A 15,370-nucleotide genomic window follows, 5' to 3' on the forward strand; every position below is an offset into this window, starting at 1 on the left:
AGTGTTTATAAAGTGCAAATTATCATGGATATAGGTCACAATAGCCCCTCATAAGGACATAAGAATATAAATAATAACTACGTTTAAATAAATGATGTTAATATAGTTAATAAATGAACAGTTGAATGAATAAAAGCTGTTAATCTTGGACAGTAGAGCTACGTGGTATGACCACAAATGTATATCACAGTATTTATTTATTTATTTTCATGCATAATAACATTTTCTACTGGTTGAGAGAGAACTTAATGCAGTAGATTGACCATGGATGGACTCTTTTACTGTGATGATGAGTAAATATTGCAGAATAATCTCACACTACTAGTAAAACAGGTTTGCATGGCTCCATGTTAGCGCTGACTGCTGATGGGGGCATTTACAGTAATAAAATAAATAAATAAATGTTACCAAGATGAAATGAAGAAACAGGGACATATACGGTTCATTTAATTTGATATATTTATTCATATTTAAGCATATTTTAACTGCTGTGATTGTAATAATAATTGTTTTTATTTCTCATTCCTAAAAAGCTAAGCATGAAAATCGGGGACATTTTTGGGGGGACAGCTTTAGCCGGGGGACAGGTCATCCAAAACAGGGGGCTGTCCCCAGAAATGCGGGACGTCTGGTCACCCTTAAAAGAAAACAAACAACTGACTTTTTCTTGGCACAAGTCTTCTTCTCACACCATGTGTGTTTAGAAGCGCTACATTGCAAATGGTCCGGTCAGAAACGGTGCCTCATGGTGCAGCGTTGCAAACGCTGTGTGATCAAATACACCAGTATGCTGATATATTAAAAAATTATTTTATAACGGAAAAAATATCAGTATTCCGTATGAACCGGTATATTACCCAGCTCTATTGGACACATTTTATTAAGTGCTGCAAAAAATAAGACTTCTTGAAAGTTGTAATTTAAAAAAAAACTAAAAAAAAACATAATAGTATCCCTTTCAGATGATGAAAATGAACAAAACTGCTTTGGGACTATTGTTTTCATGTGTTTTTCGCTGACAAAAAGGCCAGCGTGATTCAGGGGGTGAAGTGACTTTTCCTTTTTCCTTACTTGACAGTGGTACTTCTGCTTTGCTCTCTCCTATTCTCGGTTCCCACTTCCTAATAAACGGCTTGGCCCGGGTCACAATACTAAAAGCCCTGAGGTCACTGCGCACACAAAACGGACACTCTTGAGTCTGAGCGCGTGCCGGCGGACGCCGATCGCAACCCGCTCGCCGACTGTTGTGACTGGTTTTCGGTGTCAGGTGGATACAAGTCAGAGTGTAAGAATACACATTTGGCGCGGCTCCATCTCTGCCCCCGCTGCGATAAAGTCAGACTGCTGTTGCTAGGCATGCAAATGTCTCAGAGCGAGGGCTTTCTATATCAAACATGAAATGTAGGACACGTCATCGGCTTCACTCTAAAATGCATTAATTTTGAGTTTGCAGATTATCGCTGCCACTGAGATTTCTCCACATCTGTGTGCTGCTTTTTCTCCGTCTCTGCATATCTATTTTTTTATTTGCTGGCTGCAGCAATCAATAAATAGACGTCCCTTAAACACATCCAGTAAGTTCTTATTTGCTGCTCCATTACAGGTGAATTACAGGACATCGCAGTCTTATATTGGCATCTTTGAACATGGCTCGAGAGTAAATATTTAACAATTTACTTGTCCTTTGGCCTTTTAAGATCCTTCGCATTTTTAACTCAATATAGCAAACGGGTGCGAGATGCGGAAAAGGACGGGGATTGGATTACATGCGCTGACACACATTGAAAGAAGAGAGTAACAAGGATTGATAGAAATAGGACCCATTAAGGGTAAAAGCAACTAGAGAAGTCGAGAGAATAGAAAGTGGGAGGAGAGAGAATTGGAGAGGAGGAGGAGAGCAAGCTGAGAGTGTACAGAAGCATTACATCATTCCTGACCTCATTAGGGCTTTTCTCTCTTCTCCCACCACCACCCCCCTCCCACCCCTTTGCTCTGTTACTCTTCCTAGCTCTCCTGCATATCCTGTGCGCTTTCTTAGTATGACATTAGTGGCGTTGCGTTGCTGTCCGTTTTTTTTTGTGCCGTCCTCACGAGAGCCTGGATCTTTCCCCAAAGTGTTGGACGGAAAGGTCTGGTCCTTGAGCTCTCCAGATTAAATGCTCTCATCGGCAGCAGTTAGCATTGTCTAGAACATTTGGGTACAACGCCGGAGCGGTGCTGTTCTCCTGCTGTACACCAAGTCACGACCAGGAGATGCCAGTGATTCCAGGTGTGCTGCACTCTGGTGGACACTTACAGCCAATGCAACTTATTTACCTAACGTCCCTCAGGCCTCTCTAGGACAAACTGAGATCACCTATGTTAATGACACTCTTAGAGATTGAGTGGCACCTACATTAATTTCCAGTAGACTGAAATTCAGCTCCATACGTATTGGAAACACTGCTACATCTCGTCGATTATGATGCGGATTGATGTTTCTCAGCCCTCTGAATTTCGGGGTTATTTTGTCCATCCCGTCTGTAGTGGTTTGAAAAGACAAATACAGTGGAGACAAATGAATCTTTTTTATCAGTTCTTTAGCTCAACATGTGAAACTAGGTCCCAGCATGACCTTGTCTGTGTTTAAGAATTGTGTGAAAACTAAACAAAAATGATCCAGATAGCGCAAAGCCCAGTTGTATATGAAAGCAGCCTTGGGCTGGCACACTACAGCTGTTTACAGTAGGGAGGCAGAGAGCTGCTCAAACTTTGGCACCAATCGAGCTCCTGTCTGTTGCTGCTCTCCCATGTTAGTTCGGCAGAAAGCAGCTGTAGCAACCGCGCTTTCTTCTTCCTTTCTTCTCCGTCTCCTCCACTTACTGAAGATGCAAATATTGTTTGCAGTAATAGGGCATCCTTAATCATGTCTTTAAAATTCCAGTCTGTATAAAAAAAAAAATAAAAAAAAAGGAAGCAGATGTTGTGTTGTACATCTGCAAGGACCAGCCTGTAAGCGGGGAGCTGTGTGTGACTCTGATAAGCTAAGTCAAAATGAAGTGTGGCCTAGATTTGATGGAAAGTGGTCCATTTTTTCCTGGGGTTACTGCTGTATTATAAACAAGGCCAAGCCTGCTGTTCTGTTCTGGTCTCCCACTTAAAGACTCCTCGCACAAGGAGACGTGTGTGCTTGCCACATGTATATATTTGTGTGCAGGTAATAGATTTCCAAATGGACGCCTGAATGGCTGAACTATTTCTGCGTTCACAGTTTCCCCTTTTTCTCTCTCTGCCCTCTAGTCGTCGGAGCTGGATGACATCCTGAACGACCTGCAGAATGCTCAACCCCAGCTCTTCTGCGAGCCGCGGCCCGTTTCGTTGCCCAGTCCCATGGACAAACAGAACATCATCAATGACATCCTGCAGATGTCCGAGACCAATCCAGCGATGGCGACGGTGCAGCAGCAGCAGCAGCAACAGCACAGGGGCCTCGGACCTGGCATGGGCCCGACTAGTGAGTCCCATTCTTACTTGGAAAAATTATCACGTTGTGTTGAACATGCACCATATCAGTATGTTTTTGTCTCTGGAGCTTTAACACAAACGCCCATTTATTCTTCAGACTTTGGAGGTATCCGACCAGGCCAGCCAGGCAGGGGTCTACCTGTGAGGAGCATGTCTCTGGACATGAATGTGTCCCCCCAGCAGCCGTCATTACAGCAGTACCCCATAAGGGCCACAAGCCCGTACGCTCTCATGCAGCAGCAGCAGCAGCAGCAGCAACAGCAGCAAGGCATGGTGGGAAGTCACGGCATGATGGCTAACCAGGCCGGTATGGTCAACGCAGGTAGGTGGGACCGTTTGGTCTTAGTTCTGGACTTCTAGACGTGTCCAAATGCTTGATGGAACAATAATGCGTGCCCTGTATTTGACCAACCTGCAGAGCTACACACTTCACTGTGGCCTGAACACTGTTATCTTTTCAGAATGATTGATAGATTCCTTATACAAACATCTGTGTCCTAACATACACCTTTTAGAGTCATTCCCAGCCAGTAGGGTGGGTATTAACCTCATGTGACCCGTGCTTTTATTTGGTATGCATTTTTCATTTCTCCACAGTATTTGGGATTAAGAATATAAAAAAAACAAAGCATCATCTTCTAACCAGTGTCCTCCTATATGGACTCTGGTATTAGTTTATAACTTTATTATATAATATATACTAATACTTACATATTATAAAGAAGTCAACAATGTGTGACAAAATATAAAACTGTTCCAAGTCCCAACGTCCTCAAACGAGTATTTGCTAATTAGCGACGTTGTAGCTCGCTGCTATTGATAGATTTGTTAAATTTGTACATCGTATCAAACTAGAAACGTAATAAGCGTAAATAAATAAGTTTTAATCTTTGCCACCACTAGATGACAAATTAAATCGTCCACTACTGAGAACAACATGTTTTTGATATATATATATTTTTTAATTTTCCCCCACAAATTCCATTTTTTTAAAAATACACATTAACGTGAATCCAACATATTTTAGTAAAGGAAGTGAAGGATCTTTCAGTCACCACCCTACTGTTGCGCATGTTTGAATTTTTGCCGAGTTTAATATAGAACACATACAGTAGGTAGGGGGACCCTACTTAATCTCTCCATCAGTTCGGGGGTCCTTCACCTCAAAAACATTGAAGACACCTGGTTTAAACGAAGCAACATAAGCTCCAATAAAACCTAAAACTTCATGTCCCCATATGAGGACACAGGGTCCCAGGAGGTTAAACTAGAACAGAATTTTATCTATTGTATTAAGATGTTTTCCAGTTTAAACTCAGTTTCCACTCTCTGACAGGTTTTTATGATGTGTGATTCATTCCTAGCAATGTCACAATAATAATAATATAAAAAGATGAAATTAAGTGCATTTTAAATCTTCTTCTTCTTTTTCTCCAAATTCCGAGGAAAGACCTATTTCCCTCCATCAGCGCGTGTCTCTCACGCTGTCACAAATCATGTCATGACACAGTGACTCACTTCCTGTGACAGGAAATAGTCAGCCACACTGGCACAATGTTTTCTCTCACTGTCACTCCCACATATTAAGGAGTCCTCAAACATCCCCCAGCTCTGCAGAGACGCCGTTTCCCCTTAAGTTGCACCGTTGCATCACGGTGGCAGAGGACATGTGAAATCTGTCATGAGGCAGACTCATTGTTTCTTGACTCACTGTGTATGTGTGTGTGTTTGCACCTCTAGGCATGATGGCTCCAGGTGGTCCTCGGCCAGGTATGCAGCCGCAACAGCAACAGCAACAAGAGGGCTGGGTGGGTTCAGCCTCTGCCCCTCCTCTGGGAGCGTCCGGCCCCGGGCAGCAAGGTGCCATGCAGGGCAGGATGGGATCCAACAGCGCTCCCATGAGGCCCAACAGCCAGCCAGGGCCCCGACCCATGCTGCAGTCCCCGATGATGGCCGGTGGTGAGGGCACAATGTTTTTAAATATAGGATCTCCAAAGCAGAAACCCAGAGTAAAGCACGTAGATTTCACTAATATAACAATCAGCTTGGTGCATATGGTCTGTGTAACCCCTGGGACGTTTGCCTAGTGCTGAGGTTCAGTGGAGAAGACCTCAGTTCACCTTTTACCGAACATTCTCCTTCTCATTGTTGTGAATGTTGCCACCTTGTGGTTAGTAAGAGCATAGCACTGAACACAGGAATGTATCACGTGTCCTTCAACTTTGTCTCCTACTGTTTATATATATATGAGATATATTGTGTTTTCTACTTTAAAAGTGTAACTTCTGCATTAACTGTCTAATATTTTAATCATTTTTATTTCTTTTTTCTACCTTTTTTTTTTTTTTTTTAGCCCAAGCTGATATGGATATTGGTATGGTTGGCCACCATTTCTCCCAACAGCAGCCTCCGCCCAACCAGACGGCCCCCTGGCCAGACAGCATGATGCCAATTGACCAGACGGCTTTTGTAAACCAGGGCAGGTAAGATACTCCACAGCATCCCTCAGATTCCCACTGGCTGTTTATGTTTGATTTTTTTTGCTATGATTCATTTTTGTTTCCGCTAAGAAATAAAAAAAATAATTAAGCGCTTATTTTGTCACTTCCTCTGCCCAGACCGGCACCACAGGAGGATCTGCTGTGCAGCACGGGGCTCGGCTCAGGTGACGGCAGCGCGGTGGATGAGGGGGCCCTGATGTCCCAGTTGTACACGGCACTAAAAGATTTTGACGGCCTGGAGGAGATTGATCGTGCTCTGGGGATCCCTGCTCTAGTAGAACAGGTGAGATTATTCCTCCAGATGAACCTACGGCATCACGCCGTACTTCTATGAATGTGTTATTTCTCATGGCTTTCACTGGCTTGTTCCAGAGCCAATCAGTTGAGCCGGACCAGTTCCCCCAGGATCCCCCCCTGATGTTAGACCAGAAGCCCCCGATGTACGCCCAGCAGTTCGCTCCCCCGACATCGCACATGGCACAAAGAGGCTACCCCGGTGCGCCGATGCAAGAGCCAGGCTTCCACCCTTTGTCTGGCCAGATGGGCCCACGTCCGGGATACCCAATAATGAGAATGCAGACCCGGCCCGGTCTCAGACCCGCCGGGGTCGTCCCCAACCAGCCCAACACACTAAGACTGCAGCTCCAGCACCGGCTCCAGTCACAGCAGGTGCACATTCACATTCATGTCGTCAGTCCTGACTCTGCTGGAAGTGATGCTGGTCATTGATTCTGGAGTCTGACGTAGCCTGAGTTTGATCTCCGTGCTGTGTGACTGAACACACAGACGGGAGTTATGTAATTATGCTTGAAGTTGGCAAGTGTTCTATGCACCTAAGAAATAATTTGGACGTTTAGGTCTGTCTGCCACCTGCTGGTTGGCGTATTTTGTTATGTTGCACTGAATCTATTAATACAGTCATTTTTATTAAGGATAAAAAAATAGATGTAATAATAATAATAGTTGTCTATTATTATTTTTAATTAACAGTTGCCTTTTTTCTCAACAGAACCGTCAGCCAATGATGACTCAGATGAGTGGTGTGTCAAATGTGAACCTACCTCTTAGAGCCAGTGCTCCAAACCAGGTGCGTCACCATTACCTAATCTGTCTGCACACACACACACACACACGTATCATCATGGTTATTTAAATGTCATCTTTGGTCTCGCGCCTCATCCCTTCCAGGGATCCATCAATGCTCAGATGTTGGCCCAACGTCAGCGGGAGCTTCTGAGTAACCACCTGAGACAGAGGCAGCAGCAGCAGCAGCAGGTGCAGCAGGCCCAGCAGGTCCAGCAGCAAAGGACCATGGCGATGAGGGCCCAGGGCCTCAACCTGCCCCCCAACATGGCCGCCGGAGGCATGAGTAACCCCCGGAATCCTCAGGCCAACCCCCAGCAGTTCCCCTACCCGCCCAGCTACGGTACCAGTACAGGCCTGGCCTCGTCACCTCCTCCTACCAGCCCCTTCTCCTCCCCTCTCTCCCCCAGCCTGCCCTCTCTCCCCCCCAACCCCCAGCTCCACATGCATGGCACCTCCTCCTCTTCCTCCACCTCCTCCTCCTCCTCCTCCTCACAGATGATGATGGGAAACACAAACATGATGGGCGGACAGTACGGGGCCGTACTCAGCCCCCAAATGCAGCACAGTGCCTTTCAGTTTCCCAACTCAGGTACTGCTCCCACACCCAAGCCAACCACACACTTCACCCCACAACCTGTATGTGTGTGCGCGCGTGTGTGTGAGAGTGTGTGTGTGAGTGTGTGCGCGTGCGTGCCATTGTGTCTGTGTTCATGTTGCACAGCATCACATGCTTTTTACTAGCGGCAATGATGTACTGATGGCTGCTACAGTCGGCTGCTACTGAGTGATTCCAATTGTAGTCTTTATCCAACGGCTTAATTTGTGTAACAAATAAGTAGTTATCATACAAAACAAGTTAATTGTGATCATACTGATTTGTGTGCTGCCTAAAATGGTGTCCTGGCAATGCACTCTTACTTCCACCAGAGGGCGCCACGAGCACAGTAAATCGAGCCCATTGACACCCAGCTCTGGAAGAGCGACAGTCATGGCTGTTAACGATCAGTCACACAGCCTGACATGTAATCTATAATCTGGTAATCTGATTTGTCATTTGATTAATCCGTCTCCTCTAAGTCTTATTCTGGCCTCTGGGTTCTGGCGTGTGTGTTACAAAGCCATAACTTATGTTAGACATTACTTCTCTCTATCCCTTCCCCCCCCCCAATCCATCTCCTTCTCCCCTTTTCCCCCCCAACTTCACTGCCTGTTCTTTGCTTACGTGCATGTATGAAATGTTAACTGCCTGCCAATAATCCTGACTGCAACCTGGAATGCATCCAATCACCGTGCTCGCTCACTCTCCGCGGTCGTTTGTCGTTTGATGTGTGTCTTTACGCGTTGCACAAACCCACACTCCGTTCACTACAGTGGTTTGTAAAAAAGCGTGTGCAGGACGAGCCCCGGCTCACCTGTTTTGATGCACCCACCACAGGTATGAGCCAACAGGCAGACGGAGGCTTCGGAGGTCCCGGCACACCGCAGAGCCCCCTGCTTTCTCCACGCATGGCCCACACGCAGTCCCCGATGATGCAGCAGGGCCAAGGAAACGCCGCTTTCCAGGGTTCCCCCGACATGAATGGATGGCCGCAGGGCAACATGGGGGGCAACAGGTAAACACGGCTGGAGATAACTCCCGAATAAGTAGCCTGGTTAGATACTTAGAATCAGTTTAACCTTTGGGAGCCATATTTATGTATTCAGTGAAATGGGAGCTCCTAGTAACTAGTATAATATTTTTAAGAATTTAAATTTACTGCAGTAATATACCTATAAGTATAACATTAGAGGTACTTTAAGTCTTTTCTTTCCATGCCAGTTTTTCCTCCTCTTCGTCACTGTGACGTTGTGACATTAGCTGGAGGCAAAACAGACAGAAACTTGAGGCTTGAACACTGTCAACTGTGGAAAATGTCGTCTTCTGTATTTTTTAGGGGCCAAAACTGAAAAAGCAAAAACACTAACTTGAAATTTTATCACATACCAGCCACTGCCAGTCGTAGACAGCTTTGGTTTGGCTTTGGCGACTAAAAGAAAGGATTGGAGTGAGACAATCATCAACAACGTGCACACTTCATATCAGATATGATTATAATGTTATGGATTAGACTAAATTGTGATTGAAATTACCTTAAGTTAATCATATCATTAATTATTGGGGGGATTCCTGTCACATGTTAATGCTAACTGCGAGCTAACGCAATGTTAATTGCGTGTTTCAGAGGTGTCCAAGCAGAAGTTGCATTTACTATGTTACCTTCCACAGTGGTTCCACTTACTACTTGTAATATCTTTCACTTGATAAAGACTTGATTAAGACTTTGTCCTCCTTTGGTCAAATCTCCATCAAGTGAGTGTAGTCAACTTTTTAAAATAACACTCATGGTCACAGGGAGTGAGTGTATTCGTATATTCTCTAAAATATACGTTTCCCTCGTCTATTCTTGCCAAAACAGTCTCTTGAAACATGCTAACCAGCGTTTACGGGTAATGTTTTTCAAATGTTTTGCCTCCAGCTAAGCCCCGCCCCTCAAAAAAAACATCACACTATTTACAAACTGTGAATGGGTTTATAAACATGTAGAACTAAAAAGAATAAGAGAAAAAAGCCCACTCAGTGACACTCAGTGTCACCGTGGTACGTCCTATCTACATCTCCCAAAGGGTTAAAGCGTTGACAGTAAAGATGGTTCTGATGCTGGGAAAAATATCAGATTCATATGTATTTTTGCTTTTAGGTGATGTGACCTAAATCGCAAAATTATTTTTCCGTGTGTTGTGTGGGTCAGTTTCACCAGCGTGTTTTCAGTATTTCCATTTCCACAACCAGCTTGAGTTAATCAGTCACACCCACTGAAGACAACTCAATAAAACAAAATAAGAGTAGCCACGTTACATCACTGGTTTTGTCTGTGTTGTGCAACATTTATAAGAAGTTAATTAAAACCAGCAGGACGACAAACCTGTGGCAGCACCTGAAACCGAACTAGTGGTGAGCCGGTCCCCGCTAACTTCGGACTCGGCTCCAAAAGCCTAAACTAAAGAATTATTCCCTGTGTCGCCGTGTTTGACAAGACCATGCACGGTCACCTGGAAAGGAATTAGATGTGTTAACATTTTACACAGAGAGGGGAAAAACATGGTTCTAATTTGCACATTTGAAAAAGTTCGGTAGGTCGGCAATATTCAAGAAAAACAACATATTTGCAGTGGTAGCATTGGCTTAATCGTACAAGGAAACCCGAGAGAGAAGATTGTGGTGCAGCTGGAAGAAGCATTTTACTCAACAACAACAACAACAGAACCACGCAGCCTGACATAAACCTGATCACTTTACTGACCAGGACTGTAAGTGATACTGTTCTTACGTTGTTCTTCTGCACTTGGTGTTACACAATCGGAAAAGTCACACACGGTGGTGTAAGAGAGAACACTAGAGGAAAATCATCACATTGCCTCAACATTGTTTACTATATAGACGTATTAAACTGGAGATGATAAACGCAGCACTGGGTTAGGGGTGGATCATATTTTTTTCTTTTTTAAAATTTTTCATAAAACTTCGCCTCCTCCCCTCTCTGCAGTATGTTCTCGCAGCAGCAGGCGTCACCGCAGTTCACCCAGCAGAATAACAGCAACATGTACAACGGCAATGGCATGAACCTCAACGTCTCCATGGCCACCAACATGGCAACCAGCAGCATGGGCCAGATGGCCGGACAGATGAGCGTCACGTCCATGGCCTCAGGGCCCTCCCCCGGTTTGCCCTCCATGGGACAAGAACAGGTAAAGTTTTCTGAGTGTTAAACTCTGTGCAACTTTAAGCTTGGCCTCAACCAAATTAGAGCTTTTCAAGTGCTCCGAGTGGTAATATCTCCAGAGTATCCTCTTACAGGAGCCCCTAATAGGAGTATAAGTCAGAGATTAAGCCTTAGAGGTTAACAAAATGGGCCCCATCATTTTTACACGGCAATCGCGGGACCAAGAAATGCTAAAAGGCTCGTCTCCCGTCTCTTCGCCCTTCCACTCCCGACAGCTTCTGTCTGTCTTATCGTAAGACCCTAAGTGTTTGGGTACACTTACTGAACTGCCGCCCTAGTGAATAATTTACCGGGTAGTTTACGTAACTCCTCCAGTCGGAGTTCTGCTGCTCGACTTGAACTTAGAGGACAGTGATGTAATTAGCAGCGGGCACTTCGGACCATTTAGGCTGCGTAGACGTCACCGAATGGTGGTGAAAGGAGAAGGGGGAGGGGTTAACACCTGCAACGCTAAGACGACACTTTCACGCACACGACTCGCTGAAAGCATTCGCTCAGCGATGAGCAGCACGAACCGGGTGATGTAATACGAAAACACTTTCACGTTGCGTCACTCCGCTGGTGCTGCTCATCGTTTCGTTTAATGTCAACCGAGTTAATCCTTCTTCCTTTGTCTCGCTGGTATTGTAAGCTCACTATGTGGAATGCGCTGTTGTTGTCCGCGATGCTTTTAAGCCAATAAAGGTCCATGAATATTTAACCAAGCTGCTGCTGTTTGATTGTCTGCACTTCAGACTGTTGTAACGCACCAGTATATCTGTCACTTGATTTACTTCCCTTCCAGGATTATCGAAAAATATCGGCTCTTAGATTACTTCAATTATTTACTCTTTGGCCATTAGCGCAGGCATTTGTGAGTTACCAATCTGCTTCAGGCTTGATGGTGTGTTTCTAATTGTTTACAGTCCAAAAGCGGCTGATTTACTCCAGATGAGTTCAGCTTGTGCTAGTTGTGTGCATTGTTTTGGGTCTATTAAAGGTTGTGTGCGTGTGTCGTCTCTCTGCAGAAATACTGTTGACCCTCACGGAGCTCTTAACCTGAACCTCAGCGATCAGCTGGTGCAAGGAGCGCCTCGGCCCTTTAAGAGTTAAAAAAATCACAAAAACCAACCGAGTGCCCCTTGAACCAGCCAGGCCCGCGCCCCGCCCCGCCCCGCCCCGCCCCCTCTCCCCAGCCCGGGTTTGTGCCGTCCGTCCGGGCCGGGCCTTCCACACATGGGCAGCCCACGCGGACACGGGGGAGCACGAAGAGGGCTGGGGAAGGACCGCGGATCCCTGTCCCACATGCCTAACCCTCCTGGAGGAGAGCCTCGCGATGAGCCAGTCTATCTGCCTGTCCAGCTGCATTCACCGTAGTGTGACTTACTGTAGGCCCTCCCGGTGGGGTACACTGACTTAAGGGGGCAGCAGTGGGTGGGATCCTTTTGTTCTGATGAATGTATTCCTCTCAGCGGACAGCGGCCATTTACAATCTCATCTCAAAAAAGAAAAGAAAAGACAAAAAAAGACGACGTACACTGATCTTTCTTTCACGTCCTACCTTTCTCGCTCTTGCCTTTTTGCTGTTCTTTTATTTTATTATGATTATTATGGTTATTTTTTTTTTCTTTTCTTTTTTCCTGTCGTGAAAATTTAAAGAGTGAAGATACGGTGGGGAAAAAAATGATCTTGAAAAACACTGCAGAAGAATGGTTTGAGTGGAATTCTATGGTTAGACTAATTTAGTCAAGAGGTTTATATAGTGTATTAAATTAAGTTTTATTTTTCTGTATAGATTCATTTTAATTATTGTAGATTCTTTATCCTAGTAGCAAGAAGAAGAATATTTCTAAAAGTGCAAAAGAGGCACTTTTTTTTTATAATTTTAACAGTAATGGTTGTATTGTTTCTGAGAAGGTCCTTCTATTAACCTGAATAATGGATTATGCTTTGGTCCTGTAGTTTCAGAAGATGTCAAAATCAAATATGGTTTTAAATGAATTGCAGAGATTGTACATACCAATAAGTAAAACGTTTTTGTTTTTTTTTCTTTCCTATTTATTTTATTCCTTAGGGTTTTGGTTCTCCCGACCTGGTGAAGCAGAGCAGTTATTTTTGTTTCGTTTATTTGGGGGGGAAACCTCGGGGAACCTTCTGACGTTCTGGTACGACTCGGACGAGAGGGGGGGTGGGGATGTAGGGACGGGGTTGTAAAAGGGGTGTGCTGTGTATACAGTGTACAGATTATCGCTTGCTTCTCTGCCTTTAGCATAGAACACAACAAACAAAAAAAGAAAAACGACAAAAAAAAAGAGGAAAAAAGTTCAACACAGCCATACAGTAACTCAAAAAACATATAAAAAGTGTGCTTTCTATGTTGTCTGGAGTGAAAAATGCTTCATACAAGCTGCTAGGTGCAAACTGTTCTGGTGTGATGTAAACAAGCAATAACAATTACTTGATTACTCTTGGATTTTTTTTTTTTTTTTTTTTTTTTTGTAAGTTTTGTACAGTGAATAAAAAGGACACATTTTTGCTCCGCGTTTGGATGCAGTATTAAACACGGTTTTTTATTGCAGTTTGTACCAAGAAAGTCCACACACACATTAGATTATGCAGCTGAGACCTGGAGAGGGGAGGGAGGGGGGGGGGTGGCAGTTTGTGAACCCTCCCTCCCCACCTGCCCTGCGCGCGCGCCTCCCCCCCCCACCACCACCTCCCCCCCTGCCTCCCCTCATTGGCACGCGCCACTCTCTGCCTCCAGCCATTCTTCTATAGCAGAGGTCAGAGTTAAGACTGCACGGTTCGCCCGCTCTGACAGACACTTAGCCATATTTTATGACCTCAGGCAGTTAGTTCAACTATAAAGTGTTCACTAATGACATGCTGTTCTTGGAGGGGTTTGCTTTTGACCTTCGCAAGATCGAGTCATCTTCTCTAACCTCAAATTTCCTTTTAAAAAGAAAAAGGAGAAGAAGAAGAAAAAAAAAGAACTCTTTTTATATTAACTATTTTAAACCCAGGACAGACTTTTGAGCAAAGCCAAATAATCCTCACATTTCAATTGGATTAATTGTTTTTTTCTTTTGAGACGCCACTTGTTTGGTGGCGCGAGGCCCACAGGAAAAAAAAATAAAAAAATTCTCATGATGTCACTTAACAGGGTCTGATGTAAACAAACAAACAAACAAAAAAAAAAAAAACAGGAAGAGGTTCACTCTGAATGTATTTAAGGCTGAAGGATGTGGCAGACGACGGTGTTTCTTACCAACGTGCGGACGCCGCGCTCGTCCCAGCGTTTCAAAGTTGCCCGTTGTTGCTCCTTTTTCATTTTTTATGTAGTTCTACATTAAATTTGAAGCTGTTGCAAGCCAACTTTGGTCTTCGGGGAGGGCGGAGGAGTAGTTGCGGGCCTACGGGAAGATCACACATTTTTGATAAATGCTCTTTTGATTGTAAAAATAAAAGAAAAAAAAAGATGACGATAACAATAACGGTAGTGCGAAATCAGCCTTTTGAGCCATTTTAAAGAAGGATTCACAGCCCTTTGCAAAATTTCCAAAGATTGTCAACATTTTAAAACAAATGACTTAAAAGCCATGTGGTAGCAGTGCATTTTTTTAGCATTTATAATGAGGACAGGAGCAAATAAATGCCCCTTTAAAGGATATATATATATAAAAAAAAGAACATCCAGGCTTTGAACCCAGTAAACAAAACTATTTTTTTCTGTCTAACTTATGGTTTTAAAGAACTTTAAATGCCCTTTTGTATTGTCTGCCAATTTCTTAGAGCTAAGATGCAACCTTGAAATGCTAAAAACCCTAGCATAATGCCTTAGATTTCGTCCGTTCTCGTTCTTGTACATTACACCTGCTGTCTGTATAAATTTGTATAATGACTTGTGTACAATATTGAATGGGTGCATCATTGTTCAACTCTTCTCAGCTGCTGGAGATCACAGTTCCCCCCCTCCCTTCCCTCTCTCCCCCCTCCCTCCCATCATTGCTCTCTGTTCTGTGTTGGGTTGGAGACTCTTGTTTGTTTCTATGGTGAAAATGACATTAGGGATACTGAAGCAATATGTAATATACTACATGGACTTTCTGAGAAAAGCTTACTGTTGTGTTTTCATTTTCCCTCCCCTCAAAGGTATGTTTTCTTTTCTCTGCATTGTTCACCTGGAGTCTCACTGTATACCCGCATCGATCTTCTCTGTACCCTAGTGTGTGTGTGTGCGTGTGTGTGTGCGTGCACGAGTGTGCGCGTGCGTGTGTGCGTGAGCGTTTTATGCAAAATTAGATATACAAGAGAAGTTTAAACCACAGTTATGCAAGTTGTGAACTAATATGGCTTCGCTGATGCTATTTGCCTTGTAAATAAAGAATTCTGTTATTGCATTATTTAATGGGGTGAGTCTTTATTTCCTGCGAAGAAAAAAAAAGGTTGTGCATTTTCATCTGCTTTTTCTTAAACAAA

General features: G+C 44.1%; 1 protein-coding gene across 6 annotated transcripts in view; it reads left to right on the top strand.

The window, feature by feature from the left end:
- Positions 1-15,299, top strand: part of ncoa2 (nuclear receptor coactivator 2) — a 64,176-nt gene extending 48,877 nt beyond the window's left edge. For 5 of the 6 annotated variants that reach the window (XM_047567963.1, XM_047567962.1, XM_047567964.1 and 2 more), the window contains 11 exons: positions 3,280-3,493; positions 3,602-3,826; positions 5,245-5,463; positions 5,858-5,987; positions 6,123-6,288; positions 6,378-6,674; positions 7,015-7,092; positions 7,194-7,680; positions 8,527-8,704; positions 10,676-10,877; positions 11,920-15,299. In XM_047567963.1, coding sequence (XP_047423919.1) covers positions 3,280-3,493; positions 3,602-3,826; positions 5,245-5,463; positions 5,858-5,987; positions 6,123-6,288; positions 6,378-6,674; positions 7,015-7,092; positions 7,194-7,680; positions 8,527-8,704; positions 10,676-10,877; positions 11,920-11,931 — 2,208 coding nt within the window. In that variant the 3' untranslated portion in view covers positions 11,932-15,299. The remainder of the gene's footprint in view (positions 1-3,279; positions 3,494-3,601; positions 3,827-5,244; positions 5,464-5,857; positions 5,988-6,122; positions 6,289-6,377; positions 6,675-7,014; positions 7,093-7,193; positions 7,681-8,526; positions 8,705-10,675; positions 10,878-11,919) is intronic. The other variant, XM_047567968.1, reaches the window with a different exon arrangement.
- Positions 15,300-15,370: the final 71 nt, after the last annotated feature.

This window comes from Mugil cephalus, chromosome 18, assembly GCF_022458985.1.
Source record: "Mugil cephalus isolate CIBA_MC_2020 chromosome 18, CIBA_Mcephalus_1.1, whole genome shotgun sequence".
Classification (NCBI taxonomy): Eukaryota; Metazoa; Chordata; class Actinopteri; order Mugiliformes; family Mugilidae; genus Mugil; species Mugil cephalus.